Here is a 21,394-nt window from a genome sequence, read left to right on the forward strand (position 1 = left end):
TCTCATGTAAAGAGATAGCACCCAGTCAGGATTAGAATCATAATGCAAATATTAAATACAAAGACTGTCAAAGGGGTTACTTAATCTCTTCAGGACAATGTCACAGGTAGCTCAAGAACTACTCTCTGTCTCTCACTGTGAGTGGCCATGTACCATGTGTTGATCCAAACTTAGTTTTGTATAGAACTCTGCTGCCGAGACTCCTGCAGCTTTTAGCAGCAGTGAGAAGGGTAAGCAGAGAGTTAACAGAAGATTAATGAGGAGTGTGAGGGAGAAAAGAAATAGAGACAAGAGGGAAAAATCAGCATCTATTTCATCTTTGCAGTTATTATGGGTATATTACAATATTTCTCACCAATACACACATACTCTTGTTAGCTTTATATTGTTTTATTAATTTTAAACTAGCCTATCATTTTAGAAAATTGCTATAAAAAGTGGCTTCATCCACTGAATATTTTTAAAGAAACATGTAGTGAACTGACTGCTAATCTGAATTTAAAAAGTCTTTCTGCCTCTCCAGATTTATCTAAATAGTCTGAATTACTTGCAAAGCACAGAAAATATTCAGCCCTAGCTCATAATTAGTTGATTAATTTTATAGGGCCAGTTCATGTAAATAAGCACAGGTCCACTAAAGTCTAATTAGAAGCACCCATTTTACACTAGCTGAGGATCTGTCTTACAGTCCTTACATTCTACATCTTTGAGATGATTTAGCTTTGATTTTGTAACTGGCACTTGCATCATAGTTCCTATTCATTGGGGAATGCAACTTAAACAGGTTGCCATGTAGGATGCAGAGTCGTTGGCTGTCAATCAGCTGATTTATTTTTCATATTACATTTAGAGTTCAGTAAAAGAGGCCTAATATTAAAGGATTCAGATGCCTTTCTGCAGTTATTTATCATGTCCACCTCCCTAGCCCATGTTCAAAATGGAATTTTAAGAAGTGTGCAAACCGCTATTGCTACCTCTGATATACACATTCGAAAGTCAATAAGACTTGTGCACACATATGACTTGTGCAGATATGTGCACACATATCTGAGGGCAGAATTTGACCCTTAGTCTTAAAGTGAACTAATCATTTTGGTACTTTGAAATGGCCCATAACGCCACTCTTTAATGACCCTAATGGCTCTCCGTCTGAGCCCCTTGGCTCTGTGCTACAGTGCTGTCACTCTGGAGTCCATCTACACAAGGAAAATGACTAGTTGCTGAAAAACATTGTCAACAACAGCTTTGCATGGTCCCCCCTCAAATGGTGTTGAAAACTGGTTCCCTGCTTGTGTAGATGAAACAAAAATATTTCTGGACCATTACAGACTGACACCATCATCCTTTCTGGTAATGGGGCTGAAAACTATTTGGTCCCATTTACACTAGCAGTAAAACCATTTTCAACACCATTTGGGTGGGGGTGGTCCGGGGGAGCTGCTGTTGACAACCACTGTCAACAGAAAGTTAGACAGCTCTGGGTGCTTTTCCTAATATATACGCAGCATAGTATGCCAATGGATCCATAGCTTTAATGCGACCTTCATCAGAGGAAAAACAAGAATCTTGCCACACAGTAATTTCCAAAATGGTGGTGGACAAACGATGGTGTTTAAAAATGCTCTCAATTTTAATTCTGATGTTTGGGTATCAAAGGACATGTAATTTCTATCCTGGAAATTATTTTTGTGGACAGTGTACGCACTTGCGTTTTAAAAGATAAAAATACATTCCTATGTGTTAACATGCTTTTCTGAAAATTGTGCATTTTAATTGGTCAGTGGGGATGTTAAAAACTCTGACTTCATTTAGACAGCATAAAGCCTGCATACATTCCAGGAGTTTCCCAAAATGGTAACTATCACTTTAAAGACAACATTGCTTAGCGAGATAAGCATGGAACCAGCTGTCAAGAGACCTGGGCTCTAGTCTCAACTCTGCCATCTACTTTGTGTGGCCCTGGGAAAGGCTGTCTCTGATTCCTTATTTGTAAAATGTGTATAATGACACTTCTGTATTTCACAGTGGGATGCTGTAAAGATTAATTAACATTTTAAAAACAAACTGAATAGGTAAACCTCTGCATAAGTGCTAAGTATTATTTTGATATACAGACTGTACAATGATAGAGCCCTATAAATGCATTCTGTAGATTAGATCATGGGTGCACAAACTTTTCATAATATTAACTATGTCTTCATACATTGTCTTCCTTCAGTTGTAACTGCACCGCCACCCACTCATCTTACCAGTTGCATCTTATTGCCCTATGGCAACTACAGTTACCTACTAGAACAAGGATTTTCTTCTTTTTTGAAAAAGTTAATTGTGTTGTCTTCTTTTGTTCTTCATTTCTTCTCTCCCTCCCATCTGTTTGGTTTTTCTCAACTTGAAACAGGGAGAGCCTGTACCATGTGACCAGCTAGATCTCTACAGACCATCACCAAAAACTACTGTCCAGGGTTTCGAAAATTTTGGATTAGATAAAAGAATAGCACCACACACAATCATAATGTGTATATATAGGATGGACCGGCAGTCTCTCTCCAAATTGCATGGCATTTGTGTGAAAAAGTCAGACTGTTAATGTTCATTTCACACAAATTTGTATGTAACAGAAACACAATTTATAGAGAAATAGTCTGCGTTAAACAAACATACTTTTATTCCAACACTGAACAGAGCTTAGAATAATATTGCAAGCATATTTCCTACAGCTAAAAATGTCTGTTATACTTTGGAGAGTGATTTTCTTTGGCAGAAGTACTAAAAAGGTGAAAATGTGTCGCTTTACAGATGATCACATTGTTCAGGAGATTTTACAGAATTTCTCTATTATGCAGCTTCAACCCACACTTGAGCAGGGTGTTAATGTTATTCAAAGTGGTGTGAAGGCCTACAGCACATCACAGTTTCAAATTGTCAGCACAAATGTATTGTAAGTGGAATCCAATCTTCATTTTTAAAGGAAATTGCACATTTCACACAGTTGAGTATAAATGTCACTTATTTTAAAACTGAGTAAATAGTCTTAAACACATCCTAATCCTATTAGATGTAAACCCAGCATGTAAAGGTTGAATTGAGTTGGCAGACCATTGTAAGTAAACATACATTCTACTCCCTTAGGTATACTGTACTGAGTGGTGGATAAAAGAGCTTTGTCTTCCTATTCCTGCAAGAGTTTCCCTCTAACATCGCACTCTCCTCAAAGCAATGATTCTACAAACAGCCTAAGTTCCAAGAGACAGATGCTTCATATTTGGCATACTTAATATGTCCATTAACAAACTTCCATATTCAGATTTGAACGTAAAGCCTCATGTGGTTCTTAATTAAACCTTTACTCACAAAATGAGAAATCCCCAAGCAAATATTCAGCATGGTGTCCAAGTAATTACACACAGAAGGTGTGTAACAATAACTGGTGTTACATACCCCATTTTTCACTGGCAATAAAAATATATCTCCACCACATCTTAGCTCTATATTAGCAAATGAGAAAAAAACAGTGAACTGGATGCAACAAGCTGGTTTATTAGTTTGTTCAGGCTGAATTCCCCCCCTCCATTTTCCATTATTTTTAATATTCTGTTAAACAGTATCATAACAAAACATCTTTCTCCTCTGTGTTTGTTCTCCTTTATTTAACAAACTTTCTATTGTGCTGTGTTTATAGCGCCAATGGAGACAGCACGACTGCTTTTTATTTACTTCCCCATCTGCACACTGCCCTCATTAATGCTGTTAACAGGCGTATGCACAGCTGTGGGAACAAAGGAGGGCTGTTCTGGACTGTGGATTTACAAATTATAATTAATATTCAAAGAATAGTCAAGTACAGATGATGATAGTTTTTGACCCTAAACCTCCTCTCCTATACTTCTCCTCAACTCCTCACATATCATGGGTCCCATCTCTTTTCCCACTCTTGTTTCTTTCCCTAGCCCCAATAAAACCCTCCCACATCCCCATCACTCCTTTCACCATCCTTACTGAGGACTGGAAAGAACCCCCATTCCCCTGGGCAGAGAGTTTTATGCTGCAAGTTCATTTCCAGAGCCACTGGCATCTTCTCTCAAGCTATGTTCCCTGTTTCATACCTTCTCTTCATCTGACATCCTGATGATTTCCAAAAGCAAGAGGAGGCACAGCTTGGCAGGTTGCAAGCAAGAGGGAAAAGCAGGGCTGGTTGTGAGTTACTCTTGGGAGTTGCAGCTCACGCATATGTCCCAGCAGTAGAAATCCTTCCTCTTCCCAGCATAATGCCCCCCTGAAATCTCCCAACAGCCTCTTAGTTGCTGACCAGCTCTCAAGGTTTTAAACATCTGGGAATTAGCCTAAGGGTTGTGTTACATTTTGAAGCAGACAGCGTTAATTAAGCTATTGTTAAAATGCCAGCACAAATTTAGAAAAAAGGCCATTCAAAGTTAAGGCCTTAACTTAATTTTTCCTAAAGTATGTAACAAACATATTCATAGATTCCATGGCCAGAAGGAACCATTGTGATAATCTAATCTGACCTGTATATCACAGGCCATAGAACTTCCCCATAATAATTCCTAGAGCAAATCTTTTAAAAAAGCATGACAGCTTTGTTTAAAAAACAGAAAGCAGGGCCGGCTCCAGGCACCAGCCGACCAAGCACGTGCTTGGGGCAGCACCTTGTAAGGGGCAGCCAATCTTGGAGTGGCGGGGGGCGCTCCGGGTTTTTTGTTGTTGTTGTTTTTGTTTTGGCTGGGCAGTGCTCGGGGGGGGGGGGGTGTTTTTGTTTTGGGGGGGTGGGGGGGGGGTGGGGGGGGGGGGGGGGGGGTCGGGGGCCCGGCGGTCAGGGGGGTGTTTCAGCGGTGCGGCGCTGGGGGGGGTATTTCGGCGGCGCGGCACTGGGGGTGTGTGTTTCGGTGGGGTGGGGCGGCGATGGGGGGGGTGTTTCAGCGGCGCGGTGCGGCGCTGGGTGGGGGTGTTTTGGCGGGGCAGCGCGGCACTGTGGGGGGGTGTTACAGCAGGACAGCGCTCTTTTTTTTTTGCTTGGGGCGGCAAAAAAGTTAGAGCCGGCCCTGACAGAAAGGGCATAATATGTTATGCTGACCTGACATGACTCCAGTACCTAGGCACAACAGACCAACTTAGCCTTACCTTTAAATGTCCTTACTTTTTGGTTTATCTCATCTTTTTTACATTCCCTTAAAGGGACCTAATTATTCTAGCCAAATTTTGCCTAAAATTCAGGTTTGGTATAAATAAAGCTTTTGCAAAACCTATGACCAACAGAATTTTTTTCTTTAAATTGTTTTTTGTATTTATGTTTTTCGATCAAAATAAATATTTCTCTAGCATTTGCAACAACAAAAATGCAGCATCGAACTAGTGTATGAGAACATGAAACTGAAACCAAGTTTACCCAGTCAAAAACTTAAATAAGATGATAATGCTATTTTATTATCTAAGCTCATAGAAATGTAAGAAGCTAACAAAGCATCCATAAAATATATTAGATTTTTAAACAACTCTTCCATAAATGTATTTGTAAAACAGCAATGGAAACTTATTTTTGAAAAAATTATGGGACAAATTCTACTCCTCAGTGACTCCAATGCAGTCCACTGAAAAATCAATAATTTTATAATCACAGAATCATAGAATATCAGGGTTGGATATCTATTACACTGTTGCAAAACTGCACCCATATGTCCATATTCTGCAAATATGCTCAAGAATTGTTCAATTGAACTCTTTAGGATTACTCCTGTGAATAAGCTTACTCATGTGCATAAGTGTTCACAGGATCAGGAAAAAATATCCTTTTTCTACCCACTCTAAAAACAACAAAACTTTCACAGAGGTGTATGAAAATTGACGCTCAAAGACATTGAAGCCATTCGGTGTTTTGCATAAATAAAGAGTTATACGCTGTTTTAAAGTATAAAATATGCAAATATAAATTCAGGGAACTTTTCTTTAAAACAAATTTAAAAACTAATGGCATAATAGACAACTCCTCCTCTATCATCTAGCATAAAAATAGGTACTTAAAAATCCTTTGATGCTTAACCTACACACATGCACACACACAGAGGTTATGCTCCTAGTGATTTTTAAATACTATTTTTACTTTACTTTACATATTTTATGTAAAAATATGTATTTATATAGAGAGAGATGGTTTTTGAAAGCTAAATAAAACCCCAGGGAACACTGAAATATAACATGAACATTTTATATAGAATAAATAGACTCGACCACTACTGAAACAATGTAATAAATTAAGAGAAGAGAGTACTTACATTACTCTGGTGTTTATTGACTTCCATAGCATGCTTAACATCTGGGGGCTCCATCATATGTGCATAATCTGATGTCCCTTTTTCAGTATCATGTTTCTGTTTGTAGAGTACCTTAACAAGCAATATAGATAAAGACAGATATAATAGCAGGTATCATTTTAAAAGGATAATACTTAAATTTACTAATCACTATTTTGAAGGAAAATGACACTAGCTTGAATTTATGAACTAGTTTGCTTAATTTTGTAGTAGAAATTAAGCCAAACAAGCAATCCTACAGCTTTCATAGTACTGCATGTGTATATATACATACACACCCACCAAACGTGAAAAGCTTACATTATACCTATCATTGACATAAGCTTTTATGCTTACATTTAGAAAATGTACCAGGTTTTGATGCCTGAAGAGGAAACAAGCATCAAAGAGATGTGTTTTCACTCTCTGGAGCAAGCACTAAAATAATGCATGAGAAAACAACAAATACTAAAACAACAAGGTTGAAAGTTGATCAGGAGAAGGATGATTTGAAACTAAAATCCTCAATACAAAGAAGATAATACCCTAAAATGCTTGAGAAAATAGCACCTGAGAACATTGCCCTGGACTATTTAAATATATGATATTGGAAATCTGTGGAAATATCCTATCTTGGCTATTTGCAAGGCACCAGGATTCTATAGAAGAGCCACAGATCAAGCACCCACGGGGATATAAAGTACCCACACTGGCTATATAGTGTAACAAGAAGATCCACAGATCAAAGATAAATGTGAAAAGTAGCTTTTTTGTAATACTACTATATTAATGCAAATCCAAAACATGGAAAACATGAAATGTGCTATATTTCTGTAGGATGTAAAACCAAAGATGGCTTTGTCCTCAGAAAACAACAACAAACAGATAAAATTTATAGCAAAACGAAAATCTGAGCCAGTATCTTGTTATATTATCTATTATATTTTGTGGCGGCAAAGCAAGTAGCCCCTAACAAGACTATAGTAGCACTCTACTGTAATCTGCTATCAAAAGGTATCAAATATGCTATACAGAAATATTTTCTCTCTACCCCTCCCTCACAGAGAGTCGCTTTCATGATGTTTCCAACTCTAGCCAGTATGAAAAATAAGTCCCAAGATTGCTTCCAAAATAGGATCATCCACTTTGTACCATCCACTTTCCTGGTTCAACATTTAATTTTTTATACTGAAATGTTGGCTGTAGCTCCAAAGCTACCAATGTGAGGAACTGTATGTTAATTGCACTAAAGTATCCAATCATTTTTGTGAAAACAAAGCTTTTTCAGTAGCTCAGTGGAAGTGTATTTGGCTTGCAACTTGACAGCTGTGTTCTTTATAATCTCCTTTCTCAGTGCTCTCCATTTAACTTAATTATGTAATAATGTACTATTTTATTTTGCAAGGTGTAGAATCACAGAATTATTTTTCATTGGAACAAGTCAAAAGTTCATCTAATGCAATCTACCCACTTGGAGTGCAAAGAGATCATATATCCATAAACTATTTCCCATAATATGGATAATCAAGTTTGGAAGATTTCTAGAAATGGCAATTTCACCAGCATTCTTGGAAACATGTTATTTATCTACAGTAAGTTATCTTGTGTTTATAAATTTCTTCCTATTTCATATAAATTTTCCATGCTGTGGCATATTAGTTTTTATTTTTAAACATTAGTATATAGCACAATAAATGTGCTGTACGTAAGAACATAAGAATGGCCTTACTGGGTCAGACCAAAGGTCCATCCAGCCCAGTATCCTGTCTGCCAACAGCAGGGCCGGCTCCAGGGTTTTGGCCGCCCCAAGCAGCCAAAAAAAAAAAAAAAGCCGCGATCGCGATCAAGATCTGCGGCGGCAATTCGGTGGAAGGTCCTTTGCTCGGAGCCGGAGAGAGGGACCGTCCGCTGAATTGCCGCCGTATAGCTGGACGTGCCGCCCCTCTCCGGAGTGGCCGCCCCAAGCACCTGCTTGACAAGCTGGTGCCAGCCCTGGCCAACAGTGGCCAATGCCAGGTGCCCCAGAGGGAGTGAATCTAACAGGTAATGATCAAGTGATCTCTCTCCTGCCATCCATCTCTACCCTCTAACAAACAGAGGCTAGGAACACCATTCCTTTATCCATCCTGGCTAATAGCCATTAATGGACTTAACCTCCATGAATTTATCTAGTTCTATTTTAAATCCTGTTATAGTCCTAGCCTTCACAACCTCCTCAGGCAAGGAGTTCCACAGGTTGACTGTGCGCTATGTGAAGAAGAACTTCCTTTTATTTGTTTTAAACCTGCTAAACATTAATTTCATTTGGTGGCCCCTAGTTCTTATATTATGGGAACAAATATATAACTTTTCCTTATTCACTTTCTCTACACCAGTCATGATTTTATATACCTCTATCATATTCCCCCTTAGTCTCCTCTTTTCCAACCTGAAAAGTCCTAACCTCTTTAATCTCTCCTCATATGGGACCCGTTCCAAAACCCTAATCATTTTAGTTGCCCTTCTCTGAACCTTTTCTAGTGCCAGTATATCTTTTTTGAGATGAGAAGACCACATCTGTACGCAGTATTCAAGATGTGGGCGTATCATGGATTTATATAAGGGCAATAAGATATTCTCCGTCTTATTCTCTATCCCTTTTTTAATGATTCCTAACATCCTGTTTGCTTTTTTGACTGCCGCTGCACACTGTGTGGACGTCTTCAGAGAACTATCCACAGAAAGATTAAAGATTACAGGTCCTTCAAACAGCCTTAACTCTGCCCCATGCAATAACAATACATTATGATGAGTGCATTTTAGTGTTTGTGCCAGAGATTAAACTGATTTGTATGGATAAAATAAGTCTTAACTCTCTCTCCTCCCCCACCATGGTGTCAATATAGGACAGAGTCAAAATTGTTTTGGTACCTTGACTATGCATTTCCATACTTAACATATTTAGTTTTCTTCAAGTTTAACCTTAACTCCGAATTTCCTGAGTTACTAATGCTTGTTTTTGCATAATTACAACATTTTAAAATAATGTTTACCTTTACATTTATCATTAAGTTACTGATATGAACCCTCAACCTTAACTCCAATTTAATCTAGTGTTATTGGTTTTGGTTTTTTGTTGTTGTTGGGTTTTCTGTTTTCGATCTAGGAATATATATAAAATGTGCATGCAGTAGTAGAGAAAATGGCATGTAATATGTACATGAAATAATTATGTTACCAGATATGCTTTTGAATACAGAATTATAACTAATAGCCAGCTGGGCTATTAATATTTGCTGCTTTTCAAGCAGAGAGAAAATTATGGACACAACATACTTCACCATAACAAAAGCATTAAGAATTATACGTAACAGTTTAACATTGTGTAACATGGGTACCAATCATAAAATTGAAGGGTAACTTTTACAAACTTGGATGCCAGTTTTGGTCTCAATAAATTACATTACAATGGTGCAGTAAAGCTAAAGAAACCACTTACAGTACATCTTAAAGTAACAGGAGGGCTCTGTTTATTAGAAATAAATTAAGTCAATGATCTATGACTCTCCTGGAAGTCGAACATGGAACATAAGATTCACTTGATTCATCATCATCATCAAAAACAAGCAGAAAATATTGTTAAACATACATATATATTAACTGCTTCAGCTGCTGTAACAACTGCTCAAAAGAAGAAAATTAAACTGTCTGCTGACATGCTCTAATCTTCAATTTGCTTTGGGTCCTTTTTTTCCCAGATACGGAATAACCAGAGCAATTTTTTCTCATGGTAGAAACAAAGTGATGGAATGTGTACAATCTTTTATGATGTTCCTTATATCATTTCCTTCCTCCAGCCATTTGAAATGCTTTATCTTTGTGTGTGATACCTTCTTAAAAAAATGTTGGGGGGGGGGGGAGTTCAGAATTGTTTTTCAGAGTTGAAAAAGACAAGGCAGAAAACTAGAGTTTGTTGGGAATTTTCCAGTGGAAAATGCCATTTTTGTAAAATCAAAATTTTCTGTGGGAAAATTCCATTTTTGCTAGAAAATGTCTATTTTTCTAATGGGAAAGTAAAAATGATGGCTCCCTGGTTGCTCACCTGGAAGGCTCATCTCAATTCCACTTTCTGCCTGCAGGGAGAAAGTAAAATTAATAAGAACCTTCTAGATGGACAGCCATCAAGCCAAAACATTCTGTTTCATCTCCCCCCAAATGAAAATTTTCTGGAAATCCCTTCCCATGAAAATTTCACATTTTTTACTTTTTGTTCCAATTCAGGAAGGAAAAGTTTTCAAAAATTCTAAAATTTTGCAAGAATGGATTTCCATTCTCCAGACATTGAAAAACAAAGAGTAAAAAGGGTTGTTATAAAAGCTAACAAAGCTGGTCACATTTGTGCCTCCACTGTACATCACACAGGGAAGCAAAAGTATAAATACAACCAAAACTGAACAGCAAGCACAGGAAGCATAGCAGAACATATAATCATGCCCTCTCTTGAGTATGGTAGAACCCCCTCCATATGAATATTATGTGGCTGGAACACTACAGGGTGAAATCTGGCCCCACTAAAGTCAATAGGAGTTTTGTCAGTGACTTCAGTTGAGCCAGGCTTTCCCGCACAGAGTTCAGGGGAAGGTAATTGTAGGTGCGGAGTGGCCTCTCTAGGTGCCACTGTCCTGTCTGAAACGAAGGAATTTTCCATGCAACTTCCCCAAGTAGTCTCTGGCCCACTGAAAACGCTGGACGAATGTGCCTAATTATCACTGTCAGCGTTTAAATTGTGTAAAATTTATAATCAACCCCCTGTCATGGTCCAACAATCATCTCCTTCAGAAAGAGAGCATGGCTTTTCCACCCTGTTTGTAATAGTCCTTCCACAAGACAAATGGTAGCACAACAGCCAGTGAACCCTCCCTCCCATTCCCCATCTTAGATTGTTCCTTGAAGAAAATGACAACCTACTAAACTATAACCCCACTGACGGAGGAGCAGCAAATATCATCCTACCATCACTGAACTGAAGCTTAAAATCTTTGCATTTGCTTCCTAGATATCACAGTGATAGACACAATATTGATTAGATTTGGATACTGTACAGAAGATTTTCCAGGAAAGAATCCCTCAGGAGTTCCTTCAAAGCAATTTTAAATTCAGCTCTGTAGAAAAGTAACCACCCACCTCCTCTTCCCCTTTTGGGATAATGTCTTGAAAACTCTGAGTTGAAACTTTTTGTAAGTCATTTTACCACTTTCTCAGTTTTTTTCTATAGGATGGGTTGATTTACACCACAAGTTGGAAAAATATATCAGCAGTCTTCAGTTTTATGGTCTGTTATGATTTATACTTACACTTAAAAGGGGATATTATAAACTTCAAAGAAAGCACTGGTGATATAGCATGGCACCTACTGTATTGCATATTTATTTATTTAGGAATATTGGATGGCTGGGCAAAATCTTCAATAAATGTTATCTGAAACATTTTGTTGTGATTTTTTTTTTCCTGACTCAAATGTTTTTATTTTTAGTCTCAGATCTTTTCCTTAACATCACTGGTGTGTAAGAGAACATGATTTCATACATGAAATATGAAAACATAATTACTGTACAATATTCTCACTTGGAATGGATCCAGGAGCGAGTCCCATGGCAAACTAGTTAACTGATGCTTTATAAATCAAACCAAGTGTTTAAAAAGCATTATACAATTTTGTTAAATTATAGATTGTAATAGTGATAAAGTATTTCAATTGCTACTATAATCAGAGAGACAAGGTGAGTGAGGTAATATCTTCTGTGTAAGCTCAAAGGCTTGTCTTTCTCATCAACAGAAGTCGGACCAATAAAAGATATTATCTCACCCACCTTGTGTCTCTAATATCCTGGGACCAACATGACTACAACACTACTTGGTTTTATAATTAATCATGTTATAATGACATGTCATGTTGATGTCATTTTAGTTACTGTTCTGAATTAACTTAAAAAGAACAGGAGTACTTGTGGCACCTTAGAGACTAACAAATTTATTAGAGCATAAGCTTTTGTGGGCTACAACCCACTTCTTCGGATGCATATAGAGTGAAACATATATTGAGGAGATATATATACACACATACAGAGAGCATGAACAGGTGGGAGTTGTCTTACCAACTCTGAGAGGCCAATTAAGTAAGAGAAAAAAAACTTTTGAAGTGATAATCAAGATAGCTCAGTACAGACAGTTTGATAAGAAGCAAGTGTGAAAATACTTACAAGGGGAGATAGATTCAATGTTTGTAATGGCTCAGCCATTCCCAGTCTTTATTTAATCCTGAGTTGATTGTGTCTAGTTTGCATATCAATTCCAGCTCAGCAGTCTCTCGTTGGAGTCTGTTTTTGAAGTTTTTCTGTTTTAAGATAGCCACCCGCAGGTCTGTCATAGAATGGCCAGACAGGTTAAAGTGTTCTCCCACTGGTTTTTGAGTATTATGATTCCTGATGTCAGATTTGTGTCCATTAATTCTTTTGCGTAGAGACTGTCCGGTTTGGCCAATGTACATGGCAGAGGGGCATTGCTGGCACATGATGGCATATATCACATTGGTAGATGTGCAGGTGAACGAGCCCCTGATGGTATGGCTGATGTGATTAGGCCCTATGATGATGTCACTTGAATAGATATGTGGACAGAGTTGGCATCGGGCTTTGTTACAAGGATAGGTTCCTGGGTCAGTGTTTTTGTTCAGTGATGTGTGGTTGCTGGTGAGTATTTGCTTTAGGTTGGGGGGTTGTCTGTAAGCGAGGACAGGTCTGTCTCCCAAGATCTGTGAGAGTAAAGGATCATCTTTCAGGATAGGTTGTAGATCTCTGATGATGCGCTGGAGAGGTTTTAGTTGGGGGCTGAAGGTGACAGCTAGTGGTGTTCTGTTATTTTCTTTGTTGGCCCTGTCTTGTAGGAGGTGACTTCTGGGTACTCGTCTGGCTCTGTCAATCTGTTCATGCTCTCTGTATGTGTGTATATATATCTCCTCAATATATGTTTCACTCTATATGCATCCGAAGAAGTGGGTTGTAGCCCACGAAAGCTTATGCTCTAATAAATTTGTTAGTCTCTAAGGTGCCACAAGTACACCTGTTCTTTTTGCGGATACAGACTAACACGGCTGCTACTCTGAAACCTGAATTAACTTACTGCACTAAGTATTCAGTTTCAACCTACTAGAGGTAAAATATAATTCACATTAATACATTTGCTTATTACAGCCATTGACTGATATATTGCCACCATTGTGGAGTTTTCAATGCTGACTTGATAATTAAGTTTACAAAGCAAAACCTATTTCCTCCATCTAATTTCAGATTTCAGTGTTTCCTTTTACTATGAACATTTTCTTTCATTTGCAAAAGGAATGGTTACAGTCTTTAAAGTACTTCCATAGAACATCAGTATGTTTAATGATTGACTTATTGTATGTAATATGGAATAGGCAGTGTGGTTTTGCTTCATAGAATCATAGACTCATAGAAGATTAGGGTTGGAAGAGACCTCAGGAGGTCATCTAGTTCAACCCCCTGCTCAAAGCAGGACCAACACCAACTAAATCATCCCAGCCAGTGCTTTGTCAAGCCGGGCCTTAAAAATCTCTAAGGAAGGAGATTCCACCACCTCCCTAGGTAACCCATTCCAGTGCTTCACCACCCTCCTAGTGAAATAGTGTTTCCTAATATCCAACCTAGATCTCCCCCACTGCAACTTGAGACCATTGCTCCTTGTTCTGTCATCTGCCACCACTGAGAACAGCCGAGCTCCATCCTCTTTGGAACCTGCCTTCAGGTAGTTGAAGGCTGCATCATGTTATGCTTTTTGCTTTTGCTGGTCTGATAGGTCTCTAAAGAGTCTCAAAAACGTGTTTAAGATAGAAGGGGGGCGGGGGGAAGAAATACCTAAAATGTGCAAATACCTGGTGGGTAGACAATATTAGTTCAACATATCCCTTTAATGCAGTGGTTAGCAAACTTTTTTACTGGTGACCTCTTTCACATAGCAAGCCTCTGAGTGCGACGCCCCCTTATAAATTAAAAACACTTTTTAATATATTTAACACCATTATAAATGCTGGAGGCAAAATGGGTTTTGGGGTGGAGGCTGACAGCTCATGACCCCCTATGTAATAATCTCGCAACCCCCTGAGGGGTCCCGACCCCCAGTTTGAGAACCCCTGATTTAATGCATGAGTTCAAAACCAACTTTTTGCTACTTAGACTTGTGGAGTTCTGACAAGAAAAATGTGTGGGTTCTTAAGTGCTTTCTACCCTCAATGACACAACTGGACAGGAGAAAGCACTAAAAATATACTGCAGGGAACAACTGAGCTTTGGCAAAAAAAAAAAAATATGGACTAGATAATGAAGTCAGGCCTTCTATCTCAAATTGGTAGGAATCTGATGAACAGCACTGAAAATGTATAGCCTAATTTTCAAAAGTGCTGAAACATTCGCAATTTCAACTGAAATCAATAGGACCTGTGGGTTCTCAGCACCTCTGAAAATCAGACCACTATATTTTTAGGCTGTGAGTTTATCAGCAAGGAGTTGATAAAAATTTTACAATGACAATATGACACTTGGATCATGCAGATTGCAACATAATTTTGATTTGTCTTCTTTTACATACATTATGCAGCAGCATCTTATGAAATAATTAATGTATGCATTGATGAATGACTTATTGTTTTTTCAAATGCTATTTACTAAACATAATGAGCCAGATCTTCAGCTGGTGTAAAATGCAGTACCTCCATTAAAGTCAATGGAGCTATGCCAATATACACTAGCTGAGAAATGGACCCTGTGAATCATATATGTAATAAAATATCTGTTTAAAGTTACTGGGGTTAGTAGTTTTCTGTTGCATAATTAATCTGTAAAATCTAAAAATAATTGTTTTTTAAACTTTACCTTGCTCTGAAGCTGTGTAACTTCTCTTGCAAACACACTGTCAATTGTGGCTGGCATCTGCTTATACAGAGAATTGGAGAGGTCTTTTTTAGCAGATCCTTTGTACTTTGCCTAGAAAGAAAAAAGACCAAAAAATGCAGAAATTACTTCAAAGAGAATCACATAGTAACTAAACAAATCACTTTGTTTTACTTTGAAATAAAATGGTGCAAAAGAACATTTTACTGGAAAAGACCTAGATAAGTCTTGTAGAGTAATTTAAGAATACACATTTATTTTCAAATCACTTTATATTTCAGATTAGTGGATATAATCCATGAACCAATGTAATGTACTTGATAGTTAAACTGAAGGAAGCCTTGAATGAGGCAAGCAAGGTCAGCAAAAAAAATCTGTCACTTACTATTTTCACTTCTTGATCCAAAAAGCAAAATTATCTACATATTTTCAGTTTTCTGGAGTTTTGCACATTGTGTTCAGTGGAGAAACAAACAATGAAACACTGAGACACTCAAGAAGAGGCAGTAATTAATTTTCACTGGCGAATACAACAATATGAAGACAACAATTTGTTTATTCTTTGCTACTTAAGATTTCTATATCACATATTGTTTTAAAATTTCTTGTTATTTCTCCTGTGTTTTCACTACAATTCAAAACTAGGATTTTCTAAGCATCATTACAAAAGCACAGAACACCTAATGGCAACTTTCTCACAGCAGAGTCTTGTGATGCGAGCTAGAAGCATAGTACAGAATTGTTGGCTTGCTTCTGTTTTTGTCTCTGAAGCCAAGTATGTCAGGAGCATGAATTTTAAATTCATAAAACAATGTCAGATACTATCTTTAAAAGTAATCACTGATATCAGGAATATGCCATCTTAAATGCATTATCATATTTAATTGACATGCACCAACTGGACCATGTCTAATTAATCATTACTCTGGTTATTCCCATGATTAATTGTTTTTTAAAATTCTGCTAGAGAATTTGTTTTTCCCAGATTTTTTTGTGAGTTGAAAAAAGATGCCAAAATACAATATTAAAAATACCTACATTCTCCAACAAAGTCTACAGAACACTAGAGGTCAGCAATTTACAATCTTAGTCAGCTATCACTATCGTATTCAACCACTGCAACAAAACATGTTACCTAAACAGCATTCTAAAAAACTTCTGAAACAAAAAGCAATTTTTTTTACTTTTGTTATATATTAAATCTTTAAGTGTTCTTTTATTAACAATCAGCAACAGCTAGTAGTTGTTTGATACGAGACAAAATAGCACATAACAACAGCTTCACATATATTTGGCTTCTATAGGCTATATGATGTCTTATCTCAGTTATGACATTTATGTTTGTGAATGAGAAAATTCAGAATAACTCCATTATGTTTATTCCACTTGTGAGTTATCCTACCTATTTCTGACACGTGAAGATAAATGTCAGTAAAGCAGCAAACATATGCTTTTATATTTGATCTTGACTTACAACTAATCGGCACTGAACGTTTCAGAGAAAATATATGGAATGTACGTGAATTATATAAAAATCTCAGATCAGATATGAATAACTGGACATAGTTCATTATATACAAAACATGAGGAAACCAAGGCACCCAGAGGTTAAGTGACTTTGCCACAGTCACACAGAGAGTGGGTGTCAGAACCAGAAATGGAACCCAGATCTTTTGATTCTCAGTAATATGCGGACTCCTTTTTGTAAGGCTCCCTTCGGAGTTTTCACTCTCTACCCCCAAAACAGACAAATATACATTCATGCAACAACATGCCTTCAGGAACATGTCTTCCTAGTGCCAGGACATAAGTGGTTGTCAGTAAGTGGAAGTCTAATCAATTCTGAAATCTATATTTTTGGCTCAATGGCACATTGCATATATGTGTGTATGCATGCATACATCTACAGACTCACACAGACTTAAAAATGTACCTAACACTCACTGGCCCAAGAACTGAACCTAATTGCCAGAGTGAAAAATATGCCACTCCCTGACACAAGTAACACGCTCTCCCCGAAATGTAAAGAAATAGAATACTGTCAGAATTAAGACATTACTTCAGCTGATGAACTCCAGAAAGAATAAACCCTTTAAAACAGGTTCTGTGGTATGTTTAAAGAGTTTCTTTCTGAAAAACTGAATGAGTTGGGCGGGGACGAGGAGAAGAGAGACTGAGGAAAAAACAAGGGGGTGGAAGGTGAAAAGAAATTTAAAAAGTGGGGAGTACAGAAGAGGTGAAATCAGCTCCCCAGCCCAGGAACAGTGATAGGCTCCCACTCTCTCATGTCAGCCTAAGGACTGGAACAGCCATAGCTCCTGCACACCAGTGACTGGCTGGCCATTTGTGCTACCCTCTGCAGATTAAGAGGTGCTTTCTATGGCATGTAAGGGGTCACTACATGGCAACTTCATCCATGGTCCTTCTCCCCACCCCAAGTAGCATGGAGGGACTTTGCACAGGTACTCCATATTCCAAATAAATTTTGTTCTATATGTATAGTATGTAATTATAAAACTTTTTACTGGAGTTTGAGTTAAGATAGAAAGTTCAAACAGGGCCCATAATAGTTATAGGGTGCAGTTAACAGTTGATGTTCATTTATTTGGTCTAGTAAGTATGGAAAATAGGAATTGGAGTCAGTATACTTGGAGTTTATTACCAGGTAAGTGACTATATGGTCTTATGCAAAGCCACTAGGGAGGAAAGATCGCCTTGTGGTTAAGACAATGGACTAGGATTTGGGTTCAATTCCCAGCTCAGCACAAACTTCCTGGGTGACCTTGAGCAAGCCACTTACCTGATCTGTGCCTTAGTTCTCCACTTGTAAGATAATATTTCCTATCATCCCTTTCTTATTCTTTGTTTGCTATTCAGACTGTAAGCTCCTCAAGGCAGGGACTATCTATTTCTATGTATCTGGATAGCACCTAGCACAATGGAGCCCTAGACATTACTGTAATACAAATAACAAAGACTTCTCTTAGTCCATCCATCTGTGAAAGGGAGTGTAACAGGGCGGTCTGTCACTTCAAGGGCTGGGGGGGGGCGGGCAGGGAGCAACTGGCGCTGTTCTGGAGGGAAGCCCAGCAGGTGCAGGGAACAGGGAATCAGCTGACCCAGGAGGACAGCAGCTAATGACTGGGTCTGATTCCCACAGGAGGATATCACTGAAGAGCCCAACTCCATGAGGGAGCCTGAGACCAGGAGACAGCTGAGCGCACAGTCTCCTGTGGCTGCAGCAGAAGGCTTCAAGAGGGCAAGTCCAGGAGGTCCAGACCCTTTAGTTACTGGAGGCCAGAGGGTCCCACAATTCCCGTCAAGACCAGGACTATTGCTTTTCTAACTGTTCTATATTTCTTTTTGTTTTGAGTTGGAGAATAAACAGAGCCCTGGGGTAAGGCCATAAACAGAACCAAGCGTGGCTGATTGTTTGTCCCAGCTAATGAGCAGGTCCATCAGCTCACAGGGGGTAATATCTACTCTCACAGAACTATTTACATTTAATGTTTGTCAAATGATGTGGGGTCCTAGAAGAAAGGTATTATACAATTCTAAATTAGCATTACACACTTAAACTGCATACAGTGACACTGCTATAACCCACTAAAACTTTTGGATTCTCTTGCTATTTGATATAAATAGACTCCCCAATCCGCCCCCTCAAGAATCGCAATATTCAACTTAGTGGGCTTTTTTCTTGGTAACCAAGTACTGAAGAATATTCTGCAATCTTTTATATCTTACCTCAGAAATAAAAGCACTCATATTTTTCATATGTTTTAACTGAGGGGTGTCAGATACAAATGTGAACTTGCCTTTAGATTTTTCATACTCTTCTTTATAGTGGATCTACAAAGAGAAAAAATTAATTTAAATTGACCCTAAAAACAGAAACAGACAAAGGTTACCTTTTAGATTTATTCTACTTATTCGGACAGAACACTAAAATACTGTGCCAAGTGGCTTGTAAACACCACATCATGTAACAAAGTAAGCCACAGAGAAAAACCACTCAGGTAACATCAAATAGAGGAGATCTACAACAGCAAGAAGATCAAGTTATAACAGAAACTCCAACTTGAGAACTTAGATGATGTAAAAAAAAAAAATCACAAAACCTTTGATATGACATGAAAAAGACAGGGTTGTTTGTTATACCTACAGTGTATTGTCACCCACTACTTGCAATTCCTGTAGTATCTTTAAAGAAAGGGGGTATTGAAGATAGAGTTTTATCCCCCTGATTTCACATCAAAATTATTAAAAACAGGCTCTAAATTTCTATACACAAACCTTGCAAATACAAAAGCTTCATTTTCCCACAGCACATGCAATTACAGTTTTTATGTATCCAAGATCCATGAATAAATTCTGAGGGGCAGGTTTCAAAATGTTATCCCCAAAGTCTCTAGCATTTGAAGTCAAGGTCTTCTAGATAGCTGTGTAGTGCAGTTGTCAGACTCTTCTTGAAGGCAGAAAAAAAATTCATAAGCTCATTCCTAAAGTCTTTTCCACACACACAGGAGATCATTTTTGCTACCAAAGTACAGTGGAAGGTGACAAAACAAAGCAATGGATCCTCTTTCCCTAAAGTAGTTATTTTAGAAACCCAACAAAAATGAAGTCTCAACTCATATTTTCCCGCGAGAAACCACCACATCATAGGCTTTATCAGGATATAGATGACTAACAAATATTTATGTTATTGTTGCTGCGGTCTGAGTTAATGTTTTGTGTTACAGTGTGATTGCGAGGAATGTGTATGGTGTTACTGAATATGCTGGAGATGAATGGGACTTATTTACAGAGGGACAGAATATGTTAGTGAAGATGGTGAATATAACGTGTAAGGATTAAGGTACATTTAAAGAAGGATAGCTTAACTGAACTTTCCTTGTTTTAAGGAAGTGTGTGGGTAGGTATTCCCCTTAAGCAACCTTAACTGCTTGAAGTTTCTTTCAATATTGATATCAATATGGTTCAATGTAAAGTGAATTATTTAGACTTAAGCTCTTCTGTTCATCTGTTCTCATTTCTCTAACCTCATTTTCACATTCTGCACTGTAGCACCTTGCATTTATGCACTGAAGACTTACTGACAGAAGCAACACAGCCTGAGCAATAGAAAATGAAAATTTTCTTACCCCATAATTTCTGTTAGTAGCATCTTATGTCTGGCTCCCCTTCACTCTGCAATTTCCAGAGGCAGTTCAAAACTGCTGCACAGCATGTGCTGGCCATGCCTCCTCCCGCTTGTCACCAGGTGAGTCATTCTAAAACTCGTGTACAGATACTAACATCATCATCAAATGCTAACTCATTAACTATGTACAGCAGTGAACTGTCTGCACAGTAACTGTCCAACTAAAAAGCTGACCCCTTGGCTAATGAGCCATTAGGGAGGGTAAAACTGAGGGAGATGCTGCTAGCAGAAAGGACATTTTCAGGTAAGAAATATTCCACGATGTAGCCTGTGATGCTGGCAGGCCAGATGCCAGCTCTTGCCAAAACTGCATTTCCTAAAACTAAAACTTATATCTGGAGCCCAGACCAGTTCACTTGTGTGTTAGTTTTGCTCAAAATAAGTAGTCTTTTGACTATTTGAGAAACAGTCTTTTAAGAATGTATTTAGTATTTAGACTGTATGAAATGTTTGTAAATTGCTGTATGCATTAATCTCACTTGTAATGTTGGTATTCCGTGCTAAGAAAATATGTAAGTTTTGCTTTATAACTTTGAAAATGTTTGCTCTGAACTTGTGAACCCAGGCATGGGCATCATCTTATGCCCATCCAGAAGGACTATCAAAGTCAGATGGGCCATCAAGAAATACTGCAATAAAAAGGATTGGTTAATGGCCCTATCGCACCCGGAATATGCTGTGTGCAAGGAAGCTCATCCTGTGGGCGTGGAAGCTGAATGAAGGAAATCAAACAAAGTCACAGGAAAATTTTCCATCTTTTTGGCTGTTTGAACTCTGACAGGGCCAGAGACTCTAAACTGAAGCCGGAGATCCCCAGGGGCTGCCTTCTGGGTTTTCCCTAACAGACACTTTGACTTGACAGATCACTACAACTCTGTCACTCTTAGGAATTAGATGGTAACTCACATGTGTGTATATATTTGCTTACTTTAACCTGTAAACAG

At 38.2% G+C, this 21,394-nt stretch overlaps 1 protein-coding gene across 1 annotated transcript in view; it reads right to left on the reverse strand.

Annotated features, from left to right (window-relative positions):
* NEBL (nebulette) overlaps window positions 1-21,394 on the reverse strand; it is a 317,215-nt gene that overhangs the window by 84,060 nt on the left and 211,761 nt on the right. The window contains exon 3 of the mRNA XM_026649333.2: window positions 11,466-11,491. Within this exon, the coding sequence (XP_026505118.1) occupies window positions 11,466-11,491 (26 nt within the window). The remainder of the gene's footprint in view (window positions 1-11,465; window positions 11,492-21,394) is intronic.

The sequence above is a fragment of the Terrapene carolina genome, unplaced genomic scaffold (genome assembly GCF_002925995.2).
Source record: "Terrapene carolina triunguis isolate 2854851 unplaced genomic scaffold, T_m_triunguis-2.0 Scaffold84, whole genome shotgun sequence".
Lineage (NCBI taxonomy): Eukaryota > Metazoa > Chordata > Testudines > Emydidae > Terrapene > Terrapene triunguis.